Source organism: Pseudorca crassidens, chromosome 1, assembly GCF_039906515.1.
Source record: "Pseudorca crassidens isolate mPseCra1 chromosome 1, mPseCra1.hap1, whole genome shotgun sequence".
Classification (NCBI taxonomy): Eukaryota; Metazoa; Chordata; class Mammalia; order Artiodactyla; family Delphinidae; genus Pseudorca; species Pseudorca crassidens.
The window spans coordinates 186360675-186380025 of NC_090296.1; the positions used below are offsets into that span (position 1 = coordinate 186360675).

The 19351-nt window shown below is 39.6% G+C and overlaps 1 protein-coding gene across 1 annotated transcript in view; it reads right to left on the minus strand.

Annotated features, from left to right (window-relative positions):
- C1H10orf67 (chromosome 1 C10orf67 homolog) overlaps nucleotides 1-19351 on the minus strand; it is a 76219-nt gene that overhangs the window by 16256 nt on the left and 40612 nt on the right. Inside the window, exons 7-9 of the mRNA XM_067703844.1 lie at nucleotides 17371-17436; nucleotides 6599-6658; nucleotides 5782-5946 (exon numbers count right to left, since the gene is read on the minus strand). Of these exons, the coding sequence (XP_067559945.1) occupies nucleotides 5782-5946; nucleotides 6599-6658; nucleotides 17371-17436 (291 nt within the window). The remainder of the gene's footprint in view (nucleotides 1-5781; nucleotides 5947-6598; nucleotides 6659-17370; nucleotides 17437-19351) is intronic.

Here is a 19351-nt window from a genome sequence, read left to right on the forward strand (position 1 = left end):
ATTTAATGTAAACCAGACAGAAATGTTATGAATCTTAATCAGAATCCACTTGCATATATTCAACTAGAGAGAAAGACCACCAGAATTACTCTCTAGGACGTTCAGGCTCATGTCTATCAGTTCTGGTGGCATGAAACACAGTATGGGTCCACCATATGCTTTCAGCCATTGGATTAACTGGACTCCATAACACTTCATGGCACTGGTTATAAGTAACTCCTTATTCTATTCTGGAGATATATATATATATTCATATAGTCGACAGAAGAATGTTTCCCACATAGAAATTAGTGAAGGAGATCCTCAGGCTATATTCAAGATTTTTTAAAAGCCTAAAAATCAGTATACCTGATTCCCTAATAAGGCTGCATAGGCTAACAAAACATAAGAACTCTTTGGATTTGGCTGGCATAAAATCAATTCAGTGAGCTATCCTTGGTTATCTAAAGTTGATCAGAAATGCAAGTTAGCAGTAATATGCAGTAGGTGCATAAGGGGAAACAAATAGCTTTCCTTTACTTAGTTTAGTTTTTTGATGAACGAATGGAGACTACAACTGAGGCATTACATGAAGAAAAGTCTAAGTACCACCCTCCACGAAAATACATTCCTAAAGAAAGGGGAATTGAAATATGTTGTAATTTATACAAACTAATCCATAGGGTTTGAGGAGAAACCTGAAGAGGTCAGGGCTGGAGAAACTGACAAGTTGGAAGAGCTGGACCCGGAGAGGGTGGCTGATAGTCCAATGCCAGCATCCAGTGGGGTGTAGCTACCTCAGGTTGACGGTGGTGAACGTCCGTATTAAAGCTGTTCTATGACAGTGTTTGTAATAGAATTCACAGCAGAACTAGTACATGCAATGATGGCAGTTAGGATGGGTGGCAGCATGTCAAATGTTCAGGGGGTGAGACCCAAGTCCCGGCAGTGTCAGGACTCTGGCAAATGACCTGGTGTTCAAGACTGGCCCCAATTCCCAGGGAGAACTAGAAAGAAACCCACAGCTGAAACCCAGGTAAATGGAATAAAGCACACCATGCAGTGAGGGGTCAGGTGGCTGCCCTGTGGACTCCTGAATGACATTTCCTCTGTTACCACCAAGGTGGTATTACATGTGGTCAGGACCTAGCATCTGCCCTATGGCTCAGAGTGTCCAGGGAAGAATAGCAATTGATACTAATCTCTTCTTTTCCTGATTTCCACAACAATCTTAAGCCCTTAAAAGAAATTATACTTAAATATCGCAAACTCTACAAGTAAAATGTTATTATTCTTCCCCAGCAAAAATAAACAAGAAGAAGACAAAGCATAAAACCTTTCAAGTGATTTTTTTTTTTTTTTTTTTGGTGCAGTACGCGGGCCTCTCACTGCTGTGGCCTCTCCTGTGGCAGAGCACAGGCTCCAGACGTGCAGGCTCAGCGGCCATGGCTCATGGGCCCAGCCGCTCCGTGGCATGTGGGATCCTCCCAGACCAGGGCATCGTTTACTGGGTGCAGCCTTAAAAATCAAGTGATTTTTAACAAAAACCATTTTTCATTTGTGGAACAAATGTTGGATATTATTTTCACCAAAATATTTTCAGTCCCAAATATACTGAAAGTACTTATTTATCATCAAACTACTTAGAGTAGAATAATACAGAAAGTCAATGCCACCTTTCACTTGAAGTTTAAATATGGTATTACTCAGATTTTTCAATTTTGGTCTCTGACAACAGAATCTAAAGATGCATTCACTTTAGCGGCAAATGACAAATTTGATTTTAAAATAAAACACAAGTAATTGTTGTGTATGATTTCAATTATCTCTACATTTTAAAGTTATTCCTATTCAGGAATTCCCTGGCGGTCCAGTGGTTAGGACTCAGTGCTTTCACCGCTGTGACCCCGGCAAGTCGCACGGCACAGCCAAAAAAAAAAAAAGCTACTCCCATTAGAAAACAAAGATCCAGTGCGATAAGGAAAATTCTTTTGTGTCAACATAATCTATCAAAATACAGTAAATATCCTTTGACAGTCCCTGAAGACCATACAACCGTACACGTGTCCGGGACTGTCCTAGCTCTGTATGACTCTACCACCCTGGGCTGCCAGGTCAACAATGAGCAAAATGCTGGCTTTTTCACACAGCTCTGCAGAACTATGAACTACCTTCTTTATGAAGGCAAGCCCAGGGGAAAAATAACGAAATAATGAAACAATGAACAGGTTATATGATTTTCTTCTCTGATGGAGTGTATTTTCAACTTCAGCAGCTCAATCAAATAAAAGGGATGTACAGGAGAGGAATGGGAAAGATCTTCCTTTCACCCACCTTGCCTATAATACTCTACACCCATAATAATTCCATATCCCATAGTAATAATAATTTTTTAAAAATTACTAGCTTGCAGGGTGACTATGGTCATACTTGCAAAACTACTGCAAAAGTACTTCATCTTGCAATTCTTGAATGTTTAAAGAACAACATTCTAGAGCTTTTATTAAAGTTTTTCCTTATGTCCAAATTGCTTTGTATCGAATGAACTTTAAGAATGGGAATACGACTGACTTTGTCCCCTGTCCCATTTCCCACATGGAAGGGTCCTGATGCTTTCTGCAGATCTAAGCGCGCACCATATGTTCCATCAGCGCAGACAGGTGACCCCATGGAAGCTCAGAAGTCTTCCAGGGAAGCATTTACTGGGTGCAGCCTTAATTAACTAATTACCCTGGAGCGGGGGCTGTGGGAGGGAAACCTGGGAATGTAAGTTAACCTTGCTTTGTGAAACCTCAGTATTTGAAATGTTTTACAGCTATCAAAAAATAAACTTTACACAAAAACGCTGTCCAAATACAAATTTCATGTTGTGAAATATTTCATAAATAGAAATCACACAGCAATGTTCCTATTGTGCTTTTCAGACTGGTTGAACACTCAGTTTATCACTGTGTGCGCCGCTGGGTGAAGCACGTGTGCTGTTCCCACCGAATGACACAGATTTCAAAAAATAAGTATGATTAATTAGATAAGGTAAATGACTGATGTAAAAACTTCCTGCAGCAAGCTCTCTGTTTGGTCATTTACACGTGGTTAAGATGACAAAACCCTTTAGAGACAATTTTTAAGAAGTCCAACTACCTCAATATAATAAAATATTTGAAGGAGAGAAACAGGAAAATGATAACCAGAGTGCATATAGAGAGAGCTAATCTACAATGAAGAATACACCACATGGGGAGGTGATGGAAGGGAACACTCTTTATAATAGGATCATTATTAACAAAAGTGTATATGAGAGTAATAACGGTGAGCTAGAAAAATATATTTCCCTTTAAAATCGAGTCAATTCCTATGAAAATGTAAACTCCAGCTTATGTCATCTCTCCCCTCCCCCAGTCCAATTTTTACAATAAGTAAAAGTTACACATTAACTTCCGAGTCTCCCAGCTGACAAAATGTACTCTTAAGCTTCGGAAACATCTAGATAACAGTCATTACGGTCAGAAGGAGAGAACTGTGACACTAGGAGAAAACCCTACTGAAATGACACCTTCTCAGAGACGCTGTCTGCCTTTGTCTCCCCTTCATGGTGTCTTTCCTGTAGGGGAGAACAGTGGTATTTCTGCCCCTTGTCGTTGGGACTTTGGAAGCTCAATTTTGATGGGTAAATTCGGGACTTTGGAGTTTCTAGTCTGCAATTCTAGGATTTAGTTAGGGCCCTGGGTTTGCTGTACGGAAGGAGTTGCCCTGTCCCCGTCTCCAACCCCACTCTGCAATGCTCCTGCCATCATTTCAGAGCCTCAGACCACAGACCCCTGGCACACACCCTGATCTCAAGGCAGCTGACAGAGGTTTACGGAACAGGACACTGCCTCGGCCACAGACTCCCTAAGTCCCAGGCTTGGACTACAGCCCCTCGCCCAGTAAGGCTGGGCCCCCCGCCCCAGGTCAGCAGGCAGCCCTGCATGCTCAGCCCCGGGGGCGGGGGGTTGCTTTTTGTTTTCTTGCTTTGTTGTGGGCCTCCTCCCCCCACCCACCCCCACCAAATACTTCCCAGATCTGGATTCTAAAAATCTTACTTCTAGAACCCAGTCATTGGTCAGTCATGTGCCGCATTCCCCAGATGTCCTTCTCCCCCTCAGGAAATTCCAGTTGTTGATACTTCCTAACTCTCTGCAAAGTGGAAGCGCTCTTAGAGGAGAATGCTTTTTCTCAAGTCCTGGGGTTTCCTTCCAAGTGGAGTGACTGCCACCAGTATTAACACCCCGGCCTCCCTCTACCTGCTGCTCTACTTCCCTCTTTCTCCTCCGAAAGGAGAGAAAGTGGTGGGTTCGAGTGGTGACCCATCTGCCTGGTGAGTGAGCGAGAGAAGGCTATACCTTTTCCTGCCCCCGTTTGGAGCAAGGATGCCACAGCAAGCATGATTCTGCTCTGTTCTCCTGCCCTGAGTGTTGGAGAGGTAGATTCCGCCCCCTGGGGGAGAAGGAGGGAGAACACGGGGACACGTAGAAACAAGACAAAAGAGTCTGGGAAACCAAAAGATTCTAGTGGACAGACTCTTTCCAGGAAGTGCTGTACCTTGGCCATATGTGTCACCCATCAGCCTCTAAGCTTTCTAAACGTCAACGTGGAAAAGGAGCTTTGACCGGTTGCACGATTCACAGGGCCCACAAGATAGATCGATTGTTCAGAGAAATGCAACTATTCCCATAACTAAGCTCAGAAGAAAGTTCGCCACAGGATCATTTTAAAGGGAGGTATTGGGTAATGCAGTGAGCAGTGTCTCTGCACAGTCCACACAATAAGCCAACATTGAGACGAACATCACAGACCTACTTCTTGATATGCCCTTTAATATAGACCAATGGCACCGCCGTAGGCCAGGTAGAAGCAACTCTGATTATCTGGGGGTAAGGAGGTTACTAGCATATAATTCATGGATGTATGTCTCTGATAGCATGAGGTAGTCCACGGTTGATTTAGAATAGTCCATGAGCAGGGCTTCCCTGGTGGCGCAGTGGTTAAGAATCTGACTACCAATGCACGGGACATGGGTTCGAGCCCTGGGTTTGCTGTAGGGAAGGGGTTGCCCTGTCCCTGTCTCCAACCCCACTCTGCAATGCTTCCACATGCCGCGGAGCAACTAAGCCCGTGCGCCACAACTACTCAGCCTGCACTCTAGAGCCCATGTGCTACAACTACTGAAGCCCGTGTGCCACAACTACTGAAGCCCGTGCACCACAACTACTGAAGCCCATGCGCCTAGAGCCTGTGCTCCACAACAAGAGAACCCACCACAATGAGAAGCCCGCACACCGCAACGAAGAGTAGCCCCTGCTCGCCACAACTAGAGAAAGTCGGTGTGCAGCAATGAAGACCCAACACGGCCAAAAATTAATTAATTAATTAATTAAAAAAAAAAAGAATAGTCCATGAGCAAATGGACTTTCCAACTGCACATCTTTCAGGGAGTCTCCAGGAAGCCTCTGATAGATACTGGGCAGTCATGAGTTAGAGATTATACACACTAGAAAGCGCTTGGAATGTGGCTTCTCTGTGTTGCTAATTTAATAGAGATCCACGAAGCCATGGTGACTAAGCCAAATAAACCACCACGCTCAGGACAACGGTGGCATCCTCCTGGATAAGGTAAGGGGCCTGATGAGGACGCATCGGTGAGGGGAAGAGAAGCCAGAGCCCCCTGCCCAGGTGCACGCAGAGGGAGTAGGGGGAATCGGGTGTCTGAGACTGTTTGCAGGTGAAGGTGTCCCGGGGTGTGGTCCTGTGGGTGGGTCTTACCATAGGATGCTCTTCCTTTGAAGCCTTCTTTGGACTCTTGACTCTTTTGGCCTTAGAAGGCAATGAAACAGTGAAGGAAGAACGTGGCCTCGGAGCGCCTGCACTCCCGGGCTGTGAGGGCCACGGGGACAAGGTGGTTTCTTTCTCCTTGATGGCTCTGGGGCTCTGGCACAGAAAAAGAGCCAGCTCTGTTATTCCCACTATACATGCCTCCGATTCGCCTCCCTCTCTTTTCCTCCCTTGTCCTCCTCTCCTGAGCTAGAATCGCAGTCCCGAAGGGCCTGGATCTACTCTTGCTCCCTGTCCCACCATCCCCGGTCCCCCAGCGCCCCCGCTCCTGCCTGATTTCATTTGCAGGTGAGGCCCAATTTTCCATTCCTCCCACAGATGCTCGTGTGCTAAGAAAAACATACCAAGAGATCAGTGTTTTCTGGAAGCACCTGGAAAGGTGGGGTCTTGGTGGAGTGGGGTGAGGTCGTAGCTTGAGGTGGGTGTCGTATTTGTACGGAGGTGGAGGTGGGCGTCAGGGGCCGCAGGCAGGAGCAACGGGACAGGAGTCTGAAGGGCCAGGGCATTGAGCCCGGGGGTTGGGACGCCAGTGACACCTTCCATTCTCACTCCCTCCTCACTGCTCTCACCCACCAGTCCCTCATCTCCCATGCACACGTCTTGCCTCACTTTTAAGTGTTTTCTCCTTCAAACTTGGATGTGGGAAAGTGAAAAGCCTCGGGATGGTGTGTATAGGTTCTTCAAGCCAGATGCCCAAATAAGAAATTAACAGAGTAAAAGAAAAAAAAAAAAGAATTTAAATGCAAACCTTGGCGACTATGGCATCCAACTTTCTTGTCATTTCAAGGTCCGCTTTCTGTTTATTAACCTGTGAAATTAAAGACCCATGTCATTTGTTATCATTTGCAAAGATTAAGAAAGAATTTTTGGTAAACTTCTTAAGCAATGGAAGAGTGGCATTTTAAACCATTTCACTGTCCAAACTATTATAGGAATATAAATTATAATACTGAATGTAAATTAGAAGAGAAAATAAATTTGCACCCAGAAAAAAAAGTACTTTATAATAGAGATTATAGGAAAACATGCAATTGTTTGCTTATGTGTATTTATTTTATTAACATTATTGTGTACCAGGCACTGCACTAGACTCTTAGAATAAATAATACATAAACCTTGCCATCAAGCATTTAGGTTCTAGCAGAAAATGGGTTTCTAAAATGCTCCAATTAGGGAATTCCCTGGGCGTCTAGTGGTTAGGACTCTGAGCTTCCACTGTTGGGGGCAGGGGGTGGGTTCAATCCCTGGTGGGGGAACTAAGATTCCCACAAGCCATGAGGTTGGGAAAAAAATTAATTAAATGCTTCAATTAAAAAAAAAATTTTATATATACCAAAAAAGGAAGCAGTGCAAATGTTAGTTAGAAATAATAAAAATATGACCATCCGACTTGAGGAAGAGAACAATAGCTACAGTGTTGAATCTCCCTGTGTAATTGTAAGTGTCCCATGACCACCACCCTCCCAACCAGGTAATCACTATTCTGAATTTTGTGCTCGGGATTCCCTTTTATTTTTTTGATAATTTTTTGTCGCTTTTATAGGCTTATCTTTTTACCCCATTGGTATCCTTAAACAATATACAAATTTAGTTTTGCTTATTTTTAAACCTTGTTTAAAAATCATAATGTATGTGTTCTTCCTCCACTTGTTTGTTCCATAGTTTCTGAAATTAACCCATGTTGATACTGGAAACGGTTCATTCATATTGGCTGCTGTATTCAAGTGTATGAGTAGAGCATAATTTATTAATCCATTCGCTGTCAATGAACATTTGGGAAATTCTAATTTCTTTTATACATAATATGGCTTTGAATGTTCCTGTACCTGTTCCCCCAGGCACATGTGCTAGGGATCTTCTGTGTGACATTATATGCCTAGGAGCGGAACTCTGGGGCATATGTTAAGAGAATGATCAGCTTCAGAAGATAACCCAAATTTGTTTTCCAAAGTTTTGGTAACAATATACATAGTCCCCAGCAGTTGATGAGAATTCTCTACTCCACATTCTCACCAACACTTGGTACTTTTATATTATTAATGAAATCAAGCACATTTTCAATCAATGTTCATTGGCCATTGAGTTTCCTCTTTTGTGAAGGGCCTGTTAAAAACTTTTGCCCATTTTTCTATTGGGTGGTTTTTTTCTTATTGATTTGAAGGAGTTATTCACGTATTCCTGAAAACAGCTTTGTGAATACATAAATGGTGCGAATATCTTTGCCAAATTGGTGGCTAGATTTTAAACTTTCTTTGAGGGGGTCTTCTGATGAAAAGGGGCCCTTAATTTTTGTGGGGTTGAAATTTTTAACTTTCCTTTTATGCTTTATTTTGTGTCTTGTTTAGGCAATAATTTCTACTTGGAGTTCATATGATTTGTTCCCTAGAATTTTAAAAGACTGTTTTCCCTTTATATTTGAATGCTTAATCCATACAAAATGGGTATGCATCATGTGAGGTAGGGAGCCAGTTTCATTTTATGCAATTGTTGAATCAATTGTTAAGCATCTTTAGTGAAAATTCCACCCTATTTACATTGATCTGTGATACTGATATATATTATTTACGTATGTCTGGTTCTGCTCTGGGTTCTCTATTTTCTCCCAATGGTCTATCCCTGGCCCAGTATCATGATGTCCTAATTACCTTAAATTTATATTAATAGCTTACAGGAGAAATCGCTCCCTACTCCATCATGTCATTGTTTCACTTTGTTTCCTAGCTATTCTTGACCCTTGTTCTTCCATATTAATTTTAAAATAAGCTTGTCAATTCCATGAAAAACCTTGTAGTAATTCTGGTTGGAATTTTATTGAATATAGAGATCAGTTTGGTGAGAACTATTATCTCTAAGATAATCTAGTTTGCCTATGGCGACTAAGTTATAGCTCTCCATTTATTTAGTTTTTGTAATCCCCTTAAGTTTTTTTTAAAGTCTTTATTAATCCCAGTCAATAATTTTTTTTTTTTTTTTTTTTTTTTTTTTTTGCGGTACGCGGGCCTCTCACCGTCGCGGCCTCTCCCGTTGCGGAGCACAGGCTCCGGACGCACAGGCTCAGCGGCCATGGCCCACGAGCCCAGCCGCTCCGCAGCACGTGGGATCCCCCCGGGCCGGGGCACGAACCCGCGTCCCCTGCACTGGCAGGCGGACTCTCAACCACTGTGCCACCAGGGAAGCCCAATAATTTTTTTTAAGTCTTTATTGAATTTGGTAATATTGCTTCTGTTTTATGTTTTGGTTTTTTGGCCGCGAGGCATGTGGGATCTTAGCTCCCCAGCCAGGGATCAATCCCGCACCCCTTGCATTGGAAGGCGAAGTCTTAACCACTGGACCGCCAGGGAAGTCCCAATAGGTTTTATAATTATTTTCCATGGAGATTTTTACAAATTTTTATGAGATTTATTTATGAGCCCTTTATAAACTTTGCTATTTAATTATACATTTTTATAAATTATAATTTCTCCTAATTTTTGATTGAGAAATCCAATTGATTTTAGAATGCTGATCTTGTATCCAGCGATCTTGTTAATTTAAATAATTTGTCTTTAAGTGTTTTGCGAGGTTGGCTAAGTGGACAATTGCATCCTCTTTGAATAATAACAGTCTTGTTGTTTTCCATTCTACTCCTCACACCTCTTGCTGTCTTTTTTTCTTATTCTACTACACTGGCCAGAATTTCCAAAATAACTAAAAAAATGGTATTAGGCAACCTTACCTTGTATTGATTTTAAAGAGAATGCTTCCTGTGTTTCACCAAGAAGTCTGTTTGCTGTAGGTTTTACTCTTTAGCAAGGTAAAGAACTTCCTCCTACTTCTCATGGGACAGCGGTGTGTATGTGCACACCTGTGTGTGCATAAGATTGGATGTTATTTTTTCTCAAAGAATTTGCATCAACTCAGAATATCATATAATTTTTCTCCTGTAATCTGATTGTGTGGGGAATTACATTAATAGCTTTTGCCCAAATCCTTTTAAAACTTGTTGCATTATTTTGAATGTTATTTTTTCTCAAAGAATTTGCATCAACTCAGAATATCATATAATTTTTCTCCTGTAATCTGATTGTGTGGGGAATTACATTAATAGCTTTTGCCCAAATCCTTTTAAAACTTGTTGCATTCTTTTGAATGTTGCAGCTTGAGCCTAATATTGTTTGTGAGATTCATCCATATTGTTACCTGTCACTCTAAGTTATTCCACAACTAATTTAATTTACTCTAGTTTAGATGGACATTTGAATTGTTTCCAATTTGGGGCTATTACCGACAATGCTGCCCTGAACATTCTTGAAAATGTCTCTCTTTTGTGAGTCATTCTAAGGTATCCTCATCTTAAACAATAGTAGAAGATTTGCCAAACAATTGTCAAAATTAGTTCTACTACCTTTTGAGAGTTATGAAAGTTCCCCTTGCTTCACAACTTTGCCAACACTTAGTACTGTAAGCCTTTTATTTTTGTTCTTAAACAATCAATCTGGTGTAAGCAATACTGTTTCTTCATGGTTTTACTCTGTTTCACTTATTGTTGAGGAGATTGGATATATTTTTGTAGGTTCCTCATCTGAATTCCCACTTTTCAACTCTTTGCCTATGTTTCTAGTGGATAGTATGTCTTTCATTAAATTGATTTTAGGGCATATTTATATTTTGGGGGTACTCATACTTTGTCAACTCTATGACGTGTGAAATCATCACTACAGTCAAGATAATGAACATACCCACCACTCCCAAAAGTTTCCTTATGCCTCTTTGTCAGTCAGTCCTGCCTCATCACCAGGCAACCACTGATCTGCTTTCTGTCACTATACATTAGTTTGCATTTACGAGAATTTAAAGTAAGTTGAACCGTACAAAGGTATTCTTTATTTTGTCTGGCTTCTTTCACTCAACATAATATTTCTGAGATTCATCCTTGTTGCTGTGTATAAGAACGATCCATTTCTTTTTATCTCTGAGTAGTATTCCACTGGGTAGATAAGGTACAACTTATTAACCATTCACCTGTTAATAGACATCAGGGTTATTTCTCCTACGAACATTTACATACAAGTCTTTGTGTGAATATACATTTTTACTTACCTCAGATAAATACTTAGGAGTGGAATAGCCAGATCACATGATAAGTATAGATATAAATTTTTAAAAGTATTTAAATATTTTCTAAAGTGGTTGGATATTTTACATTCTCACCAGCAGTAAATGAGAGTTCTAGGTGTTCCTCACTTTTGACAACACTTGATGCGGTCAGATTTTGACATTTTAGTCAGTGTAGTGAGTATATAGTGAGTGATAATATCTCCCTGAGATTTTAATTTGTATTTCCCTAAAGATTAATGATGCTGAGCATCTGTTCATGTCATAGTTCGCCACCCATACGTCTTCTTTGGTGAAGTGTCTGTTCAGATTGTTTGCCCATTTAAAAAATTGGGCTGTTGACAGTGTTACTGAATTGTAAGACCATTTTATGTATTCTAGATGCAAATCTTTCGTTAGGTATGTTTTGCAAATATTTTTTTCCAACTCTGTAGCTTGCCTTTTCAGTTTTCTTTTAACATTCTGAAGAGCAAAAGTTTTTAATTTTGATGAAATGCAGTTTACACTATTTAAAGAAATCTCTGCCAAACCTGATGTCACTAAGATCCTTTCTTGTGCCTTATTCTATTAATTTGTGGGTTTAGCTATTACATTTAGATTTATGATTCATCTCAAGTAAATTTTTATATGAGGTATGAGGCAAGGGTTGAGGATCATTCTTTGCCTATAGCTATCCAATTATTCCAGCATCACTTGTTGAAAGGATCATCCTTTCCTGCTTGAATTGCCTTGGCACCTTTGTCAGAAATCAGTTCATCATATATGACCCAAAGGGTCTACTTCTTGGCTTTCTATTCTATTCCATCAATCTATACGTTTATCCATATGCCAATATCACTTTATCTTGACTACTGTGCCTTTAAAGTAAGTGCTGAATTCAGGTTGTGTGAGTGCTTTCTCCAGCTTGTTCTTTTTCAAAATTGTTTTTTAACTATTCAAGGTCCATGAATTTCCATATACATTGTAGAGGAGCTTGTTGATTAAAAAAAAAAAACTGCTGGGATTTTGATTGGGATTGTATTGTATCTATAAATCAATTTAGAGATAACTGACAGATTAATAACATGCATCTTCTGAATCACGAACACAGTATGTTTCTCCATCTAGTTAAGTCTTCGGTTTCTCTCAGCAGTGTTTTGTACGGTTTTGTACATTTTCTGTCAAATTTATCCATAACCATTTCATATTTTTATGTTATCGCAACTGGAGTTTTTTAAAATTTCAATTTTTGATTGTTCATTGTTAGTACATAGAAATGCATTATTTTGATCTTTGTAACCTTGCTAAATTCACTTATTAATTCTAGTAGTTTTTTTGTAGATTCCTTAGAATTTCCTATATAAATGATCACGGTTATCTGGGAATAAAAACAGTTCTACTTTTTCCTTTCTAATCTGGATGCCATTTCTTTCTTTTTCTTGCATATTATATTGGCTAGGACCTAAAAAACAATGTCTAGTGGAAGTGATAAGAACAGAGAGTCTTGTCGCATTTTCTGATCCTAGACTTAAAACATTTAGGCTTTCACTATCAAATGTACTAATGGTTGTGTTTTGTAGGTGCCCATTATAAGCTTTAGAAGGTTTCCTTCTATTCCCAGTTTGCTGAGAGCTTTTATCGTAAATGTATACTGGACTTTCTCAAATGCTTTTTCTACATCTATCTGCCCCCTGGCTCCAACGTTTTACATTTTTCCCACATGCAAAATACATTCATCCTCATCCAAGGCCTCAAAAAATCTCATTCTATAACGGCATCTGCTTGAAGTCAGGATCTCATTACTTAAATCAGGTTTAGGTGCAGTTGAGGCTCCTTGAATAAGTCTATCTTGATTGGAAGACCCAGGAACTGAAGAGACAAGTTATCTGACCCCACAGCCAACATACCATGATGGGACATAGGATAACCACTAAAGACTCTCCCCTTGGGTCATGGATTTATCTATTCCCACTGGAAATGTGTGATGGTTCCTAGGCACAGAAATTCAGACATGTATTTTATTAGAGTAAATGTCTGGGTTACCAAAATATCAGTTTTCTAGCTGAATGGCCAAATGCTGGCATGTTACAGGTAATAGAACTGGACAGACTTGAAGCATGGCTCAGAGGGAACTCAGGCAACAAGGAAACCAGTAACGGAATCAAAGCCCACTGCAAAGATAAGTCAATGCTGTGCCCTCAGAATGAGCGGCTAGAACAACCTTTGTAACTCCTTTCTATCTCAAGTCTGGATTGTTCCTAGAAATAAGGTGCACTGGGATGAAGTAGATAGAAAATTAGTTAAGGGTAAGAGTTCAATTATGGTAGTTTTCTGATAAGGACCCTCTTTTTTGTTAGCTTCACGATCAATGAAAGTTCAGGTTACAAAATCTACATATAAAAATCAGTAGCATTTCTATACACTAACAACGAATTATCTGTGAGAGTAAAAAGAAAATGATGCCATTTCCAATATCACTAAAAGCAATAAAATATTTAGGGATAAATGTAACCAGGGGGGTGAAAAATCTCTACACTGAAAACTACAAGACACTGATGAAATAAATCAAAGAACATACAAATAAATGGAAAGAAACTTCATGCTCATGGATTGGGAGAATTAATATTGTTAAAATGTCCATACTACTCAAAGCCATCTATAGGGTCAATATAATCCCTATCAAGATTCCAGCAGCACTTTTTACAGAAGTAGAAAAACAATCCTAAAAATTATATGGAGCCACAAAGTCCCCCAAAAACCAAAGCAATCCTGAGAAAGAAGAATAAAGCTGGAGGAATCATACTTCCTGATTTCAAACTATATTATAAACCTATAGAGTCAAAACAGTATGGTGCTAGCATTAAAAACAGAGACCTAGACCAATGGAACAGAATCAAGAATATGGTCAACTAATATTTGACATGGCAGCCAAGAATACTCAATGGAGAAAAGACAGTCTCTTCAATAAATGGTGATGGGAAAATTGAACAGTCACATATAAAAGAATGAAACTAGACCCCTATCTTACACCACTCATAAAATTAACCCAGAATGGATGAGGGACTTAAATGTAAGACAGGAAACCATAAAACTAGATGAAAACATAGGGAAAAAGCTTCTTGACATGGGTCTTGACAATGATTTTTTTTTTGGATATGACACCTAAAGCACAAGTAACAAAATAAAAAATAAACAATTTGGGACTGCATCAAACTAAAAAACTTCCGCACAGCAAAAGAAATAATCAACAAAATGAAAAGGCAACCTACAGAATGGGAGAAAATATATGGAAATCATATATGTGATAAGGGGTTAATATCCAAAATACATAATGATCTCATAAAACTCAATAGCAAAACCCCAAATAATCCAATTAAAAAATGGGCAGATGATATGAGTAGACATTTTTCCAAAGAAGATGTTCAAACGGCCAACAGGTACATGAAAAGGTGCTCAACATCATTAATCCCTGGGAAAATACAAATCAAAACCACAATGAGAGATCACCTCCCACTTGTTAGAATGGGTTGCCACTGAAAAGACAAGAGGTAACAAGTGTTGTCAAGGATGTGGAAAAAAAGGAACTCTTGTGCACTTGTTGGTGGGAATGTAAATGGGCGCAGCCGGTATGTAAAACAATACACAGGTTTCTCAAAAAATTAAAAATGGAACTACCATATGATTCCACTTTTGGGTATTTATCCAAAGGAATCAAAACACTATCTTGAAAAGATATATGCATCCCATGTTCGCTGAAGCGTTATTTACAATAGCCAAGACATGAAAGCAACCTAAAAGTCCATTAATGGATGAATGGATAAAGAAGATGTCGTATATTTATCCAATGGAATATGATCCAGCCATAAAAAAGAAGGCAATCTTGCCATTTGAGACAACATGGATGGACCTGGAGGGCATTATGCGAAGTGAAACAAGTCAGATAGACAAAGACAAATACTGTATGATCTCATATATGTGGAATCTTAAAAAAAAACAACAACAACAATAATAAAAAACTCATGGATACAGAAAACAGATTGGTGGTTGCCTGAGGCAGGGGGTAGAGGTGGGACCAAAATGGGTGAAGGTGATCAAAAGGTACAAACTTCCAGTTATAAGATAAGTAAGTCCTGGGGACGTAATGTACAGCATGGTGACTGTAGTTAACAACACTGTATTGTATATTTGAAAGCTGCTAAGAGACTAAATCTTAAAAGTTCCCATGATACGAAAAAAATTATGACGGGCATTCCCTGGAGGTCCAATGGTTAGGAATCCATGCTTTCACTGCCGCAAGCTGTGTTGCACAGCCAAAAGGAAAAAGAAAAAAACTGTGTAACTTCACGTGATGATGGGTATTAAGTAACTAGACATATTGTGGTGATGATTTTGCAATATACGCATGTATCAAATCAATCATTATGCTGTATACCTGAAACTAATACGATGTTATATGGCAATTATATCTCAATTTGACCCAAAAAAAAAAAAAAAAAAAAAGGATAAAGGAAAGCCACCAAGCATAGGAATCACAGAAAGATTCAAAATTATTTCATATGCTTCTCCTAAAACTAACTAAGGGTACATCGTTCCATACTTTATTGCTTACCTATACTTACTGATCCTGCCTTTTTACTACAACCTCTTTGACTTTTTAAACTAGGCTCTTAATAGTCCAGAAAATAAACTGTATTGAAAACAGTAATAGACAAGCATGGAACAAAAACCCTTCAGGGAGCACGTCTTTTAATTTTTACAAAGTGACTCTGGTCAACCCCACCTTCTTCCACTCCTCCATCTGGCCACAATCACAAATCTCCATTTCTGGAAAAAAGCACCGTAGCAACAAAGAAAGCCCTAATAGCCACAAAGCCAGCCTCCCTTCCAAGTGAATAACAGAATCCCTTGGTGGGGGGAAGGGGGCGCCAAATAGTGATCTTGTTGGGCCCAAAGTTATGCCATGGAAACCCAGTCCTAAGAAGAACCTTAAGTACACTCCTTCTACTGAAAATATGAGCCTCCAGACCAGCTCTGAACACGCTGAAGGCTCTTGTGCTGTCGTGAGGTTTGCGACGCAAGATCTTGCTGCTTGGCAACAAGCGTGGTGCTCAACTTCTAAACAGCAAAATAAAACATGATTGGTTCCCCATGGGCAATATAATAGCACCAGTTAACCGCTTACAGTTCAAATAGAGCGGCAAAGTAATTCACAAACTGTGTAGTCCGTTCCTAGCATAGGCACGAACTCATTGATGGAGTAGTTTAATTTCTTCTCTGATACTGCTAACAAACTGACAGTTTAACATCTGCTTCCCACTCTATAAAAACACTTTGTATTTTAATGACAATGTGCACATTTAGTTGTTTGTTTTCAGAAGCAACTCCTGGACTGGGGGGAATGACAGAAGAGGAAGGGGGTGGGGCAGAAATCGACCACGTATACTCAGTTCATGGAGATGACTTTTATACGCCAGGGGTTTAAAAGTAAAGAGTTCAAAATAACACATTTGTTAACACATGGTTTCTGTGGATAGCTAACCATAATTTTTTTCCTGGCCTGCATTCCCAAGTTGGTTTCATAGAAGGCTTTATTGTAGTCCCAGAGCATTGTTTTGCATTAATTTCTATGACAAGGCACCCAAAACACATGGTGCTGAGAGTAACAAAACAGAGTTAGGGAAACAGTCATGACTTGGCACAAAGTGTGACAAGCTGTAAAAAAGGGAATGTTTCAATATCTGAAGTGGTGTTGATTTCCTATGAACAACCTTTTCTCTTCTAAACAGTATCATATTCTTTTCAAGCACATTTAGAACGCCAGTCAAGCTGTGTTTTATTTTTGATTATAATAAACACAGTCAGTTTACTGTAACAAAGACATAGTAGTGGCGATCAGTTGAAAGCCAAAGTACGACACCATGAGCTGGACGGGGGGTGAAGTCGGGGAGCCTGGGGGGGGGGCGGGCGGGTAGTCAACTGATAAAATAAAAGACCAGCCGTCTGGAAAGTTCGCTTAAAAGAACATAAAAAGGCAGTGTTTTCTTATGAGACTAACACAGAATGCCAAAATATCTGGCTGGGCTCTTTTTTGTTGTCACTTATGGCAATTTGTAACTAAAAATAGTAAATCCTTCAAAATACTGGGCTCTCATATTTGTTTTTTTAATCCCTATAATAAAATACAAAAATTTTGTACACTGCTTTAAATTGTAATACTCTTTCTTGTATAAGACTCTTCTACATTGTACGTATATTTATTAAAGAACTACTCAAATTGTTTTCTCCAAAACAATCATTAAAAAATGTTTATAATTACGCAGGCATTTAGATTATGGATAAAGGTGAAATGAAGAGTTCACAGTAAACAGTTACAAATAAAGTTTATAAAACTTTCATGATTAAGTTCCTGGATTCGAATTTATTAAGAAATAATGTAAATCCCCTTACCATTTCTTGCACTAATGATTTTTCAAACTCAAGCTCACATAGTAATTTGTCTCTGCCATTGATTAGCTGAAAGAGAGGAATATTACATTTTGATTAAAGGTAAGAAAATACTCAAGAGTCCTCCTCAGTGAAATCTAGTGAAACATTTTGATTCTAAATGTGAGGAAAATGGATCCCAATATGATCAAAGCAAAAATTAAATGTCCATAGATTACCATGTAATAATGATATACTACTATATAATTATTTTTATTATATAAGCAAGCAAAACATACATAAAAATGCCAATTTATTTACAACCTTTCTCACCCTACCCCCCAAAAAATGTGACTCAATGTCTAATAAAGCAAGTCCTACTCTATCAAAAAGAGCAATTTTGCTTTACTCATTATATGAACATTTCTCTTATTTTAGGTTTTGGTGCTATATTTATATGCATATCAAGCCATATTCATAACAACTGAAAACAGCCATCAAAGCATATACTTCAGGGCCTTTGTACCAACTTGACTTGCTTCAGTATTTTATTTTTTATAAATTTATTTTACTTTATTTATTTTTGGCTGCGTTGGGTCTTCACTGCTGCGCACGTGCTTTCTCTAGTTGCGGTGAGCGGGGGCTACTCTTCGTTGCAGTGCGTGGGCTTCTCACTGTGGTGGCTTCTCTTGTTGCGGAGAACAGGGTGCATGGGCTTCAGTAGTTGCAGCACGCAGGCTCAGTAGTTGTGGCTCACGGGCTCTAGAGCACAGGCTCAGTAGTTGTGGCGCACGGGCTTAGTTGCTCCGTGGCATGTGGGATCTTCCTGGACCAGGGCTCGAACCTGTGTCCTCTGCATTGGCAGGCGGATTCTCAAACACTGCGCCACCAGGGAAGCCCCACCTCAGTATTCTAAATGATTATTTGCAATTTGCATGTAGTATATACACTGACAAAATTCAACCCTTGGTTTTGACATCCATTCAATTCAATTAATTCATATATTCATTAATTTAATAAACATGTATGGAACACCTTTCAGATGCCAGACATTTTGTTCGGCTGTGGAGGTAGGGAAATGAAGTTAAACAGATCCCTTCCCTGGAGCACCTACAGTATGCTAGGAGAGCAATGTGAACAAAATAACTGTAACACATAAGAAAAAAGGTTAATAAGTCAAATCTTCAGGTAGTCGAAAAGCATAAAAATCCACATAACCTGGCAACCGTAATTATAACAAGTTCTGCTATACCCGGTGTCAATGGCACAGAAGGGCCATTTGACAAGGGTCTTGAAGGATCTGCAGAAGTTCAACAAGTTGGAGGAAGAGAAAATGGCAATAAAAACAGCAAAGTAACCACAGAGAAGCCTGGAGTAATGGAGGAACTGGAAAAAGTTTGGTGTTTGTGGACCCAGGGTGCATAGAGCCAGGAACGGCAGGAAATGAAGGGAGACAGAGATTCAGGGTGATATTATGAGGGGGCTTGTTCACTTCAATTAGGAGCGGAGGGCAGACTGGTGTAAAGTGCAGAATTGGGGTTGGTTCAAATCAGAGCTCCGCTGCTTACTAGCTGTGTGGGTAAATTAATTCTATGCTTCAGGTCTTCGTTGTCTCATCTATAAAATTAGGATAATAAAACCTACTTTGAAGAGTTCTTCTGAAAAGAATTTGAGACAGCAAATGTAAAAGTGCTTAGCTGCTCCCGGCACATAAAAATCACCCAGAACATTTTGAGGTAGCCTGATTTTATGCTGAAGGCAATGGGAAGCCACTGAAGGTTTTAGCACGTAAGATTAGGGTATTAATAACCATAGCAGGGGTGCGGAAGCTAGATTTGAAGGGGATGAGAGTGGAGACAGGAAAATGAAGTAGGAATCTATGGAAATGATGGGGCCTCAACTAAGTCTGTGACAATGTTGTTGCAGAGAAAGGGGATGGGGGTAAATTTTGGAAGGAATGTCTACAGACCTAATGACCAACTAGATATAAGGTATGAAGGAGAGA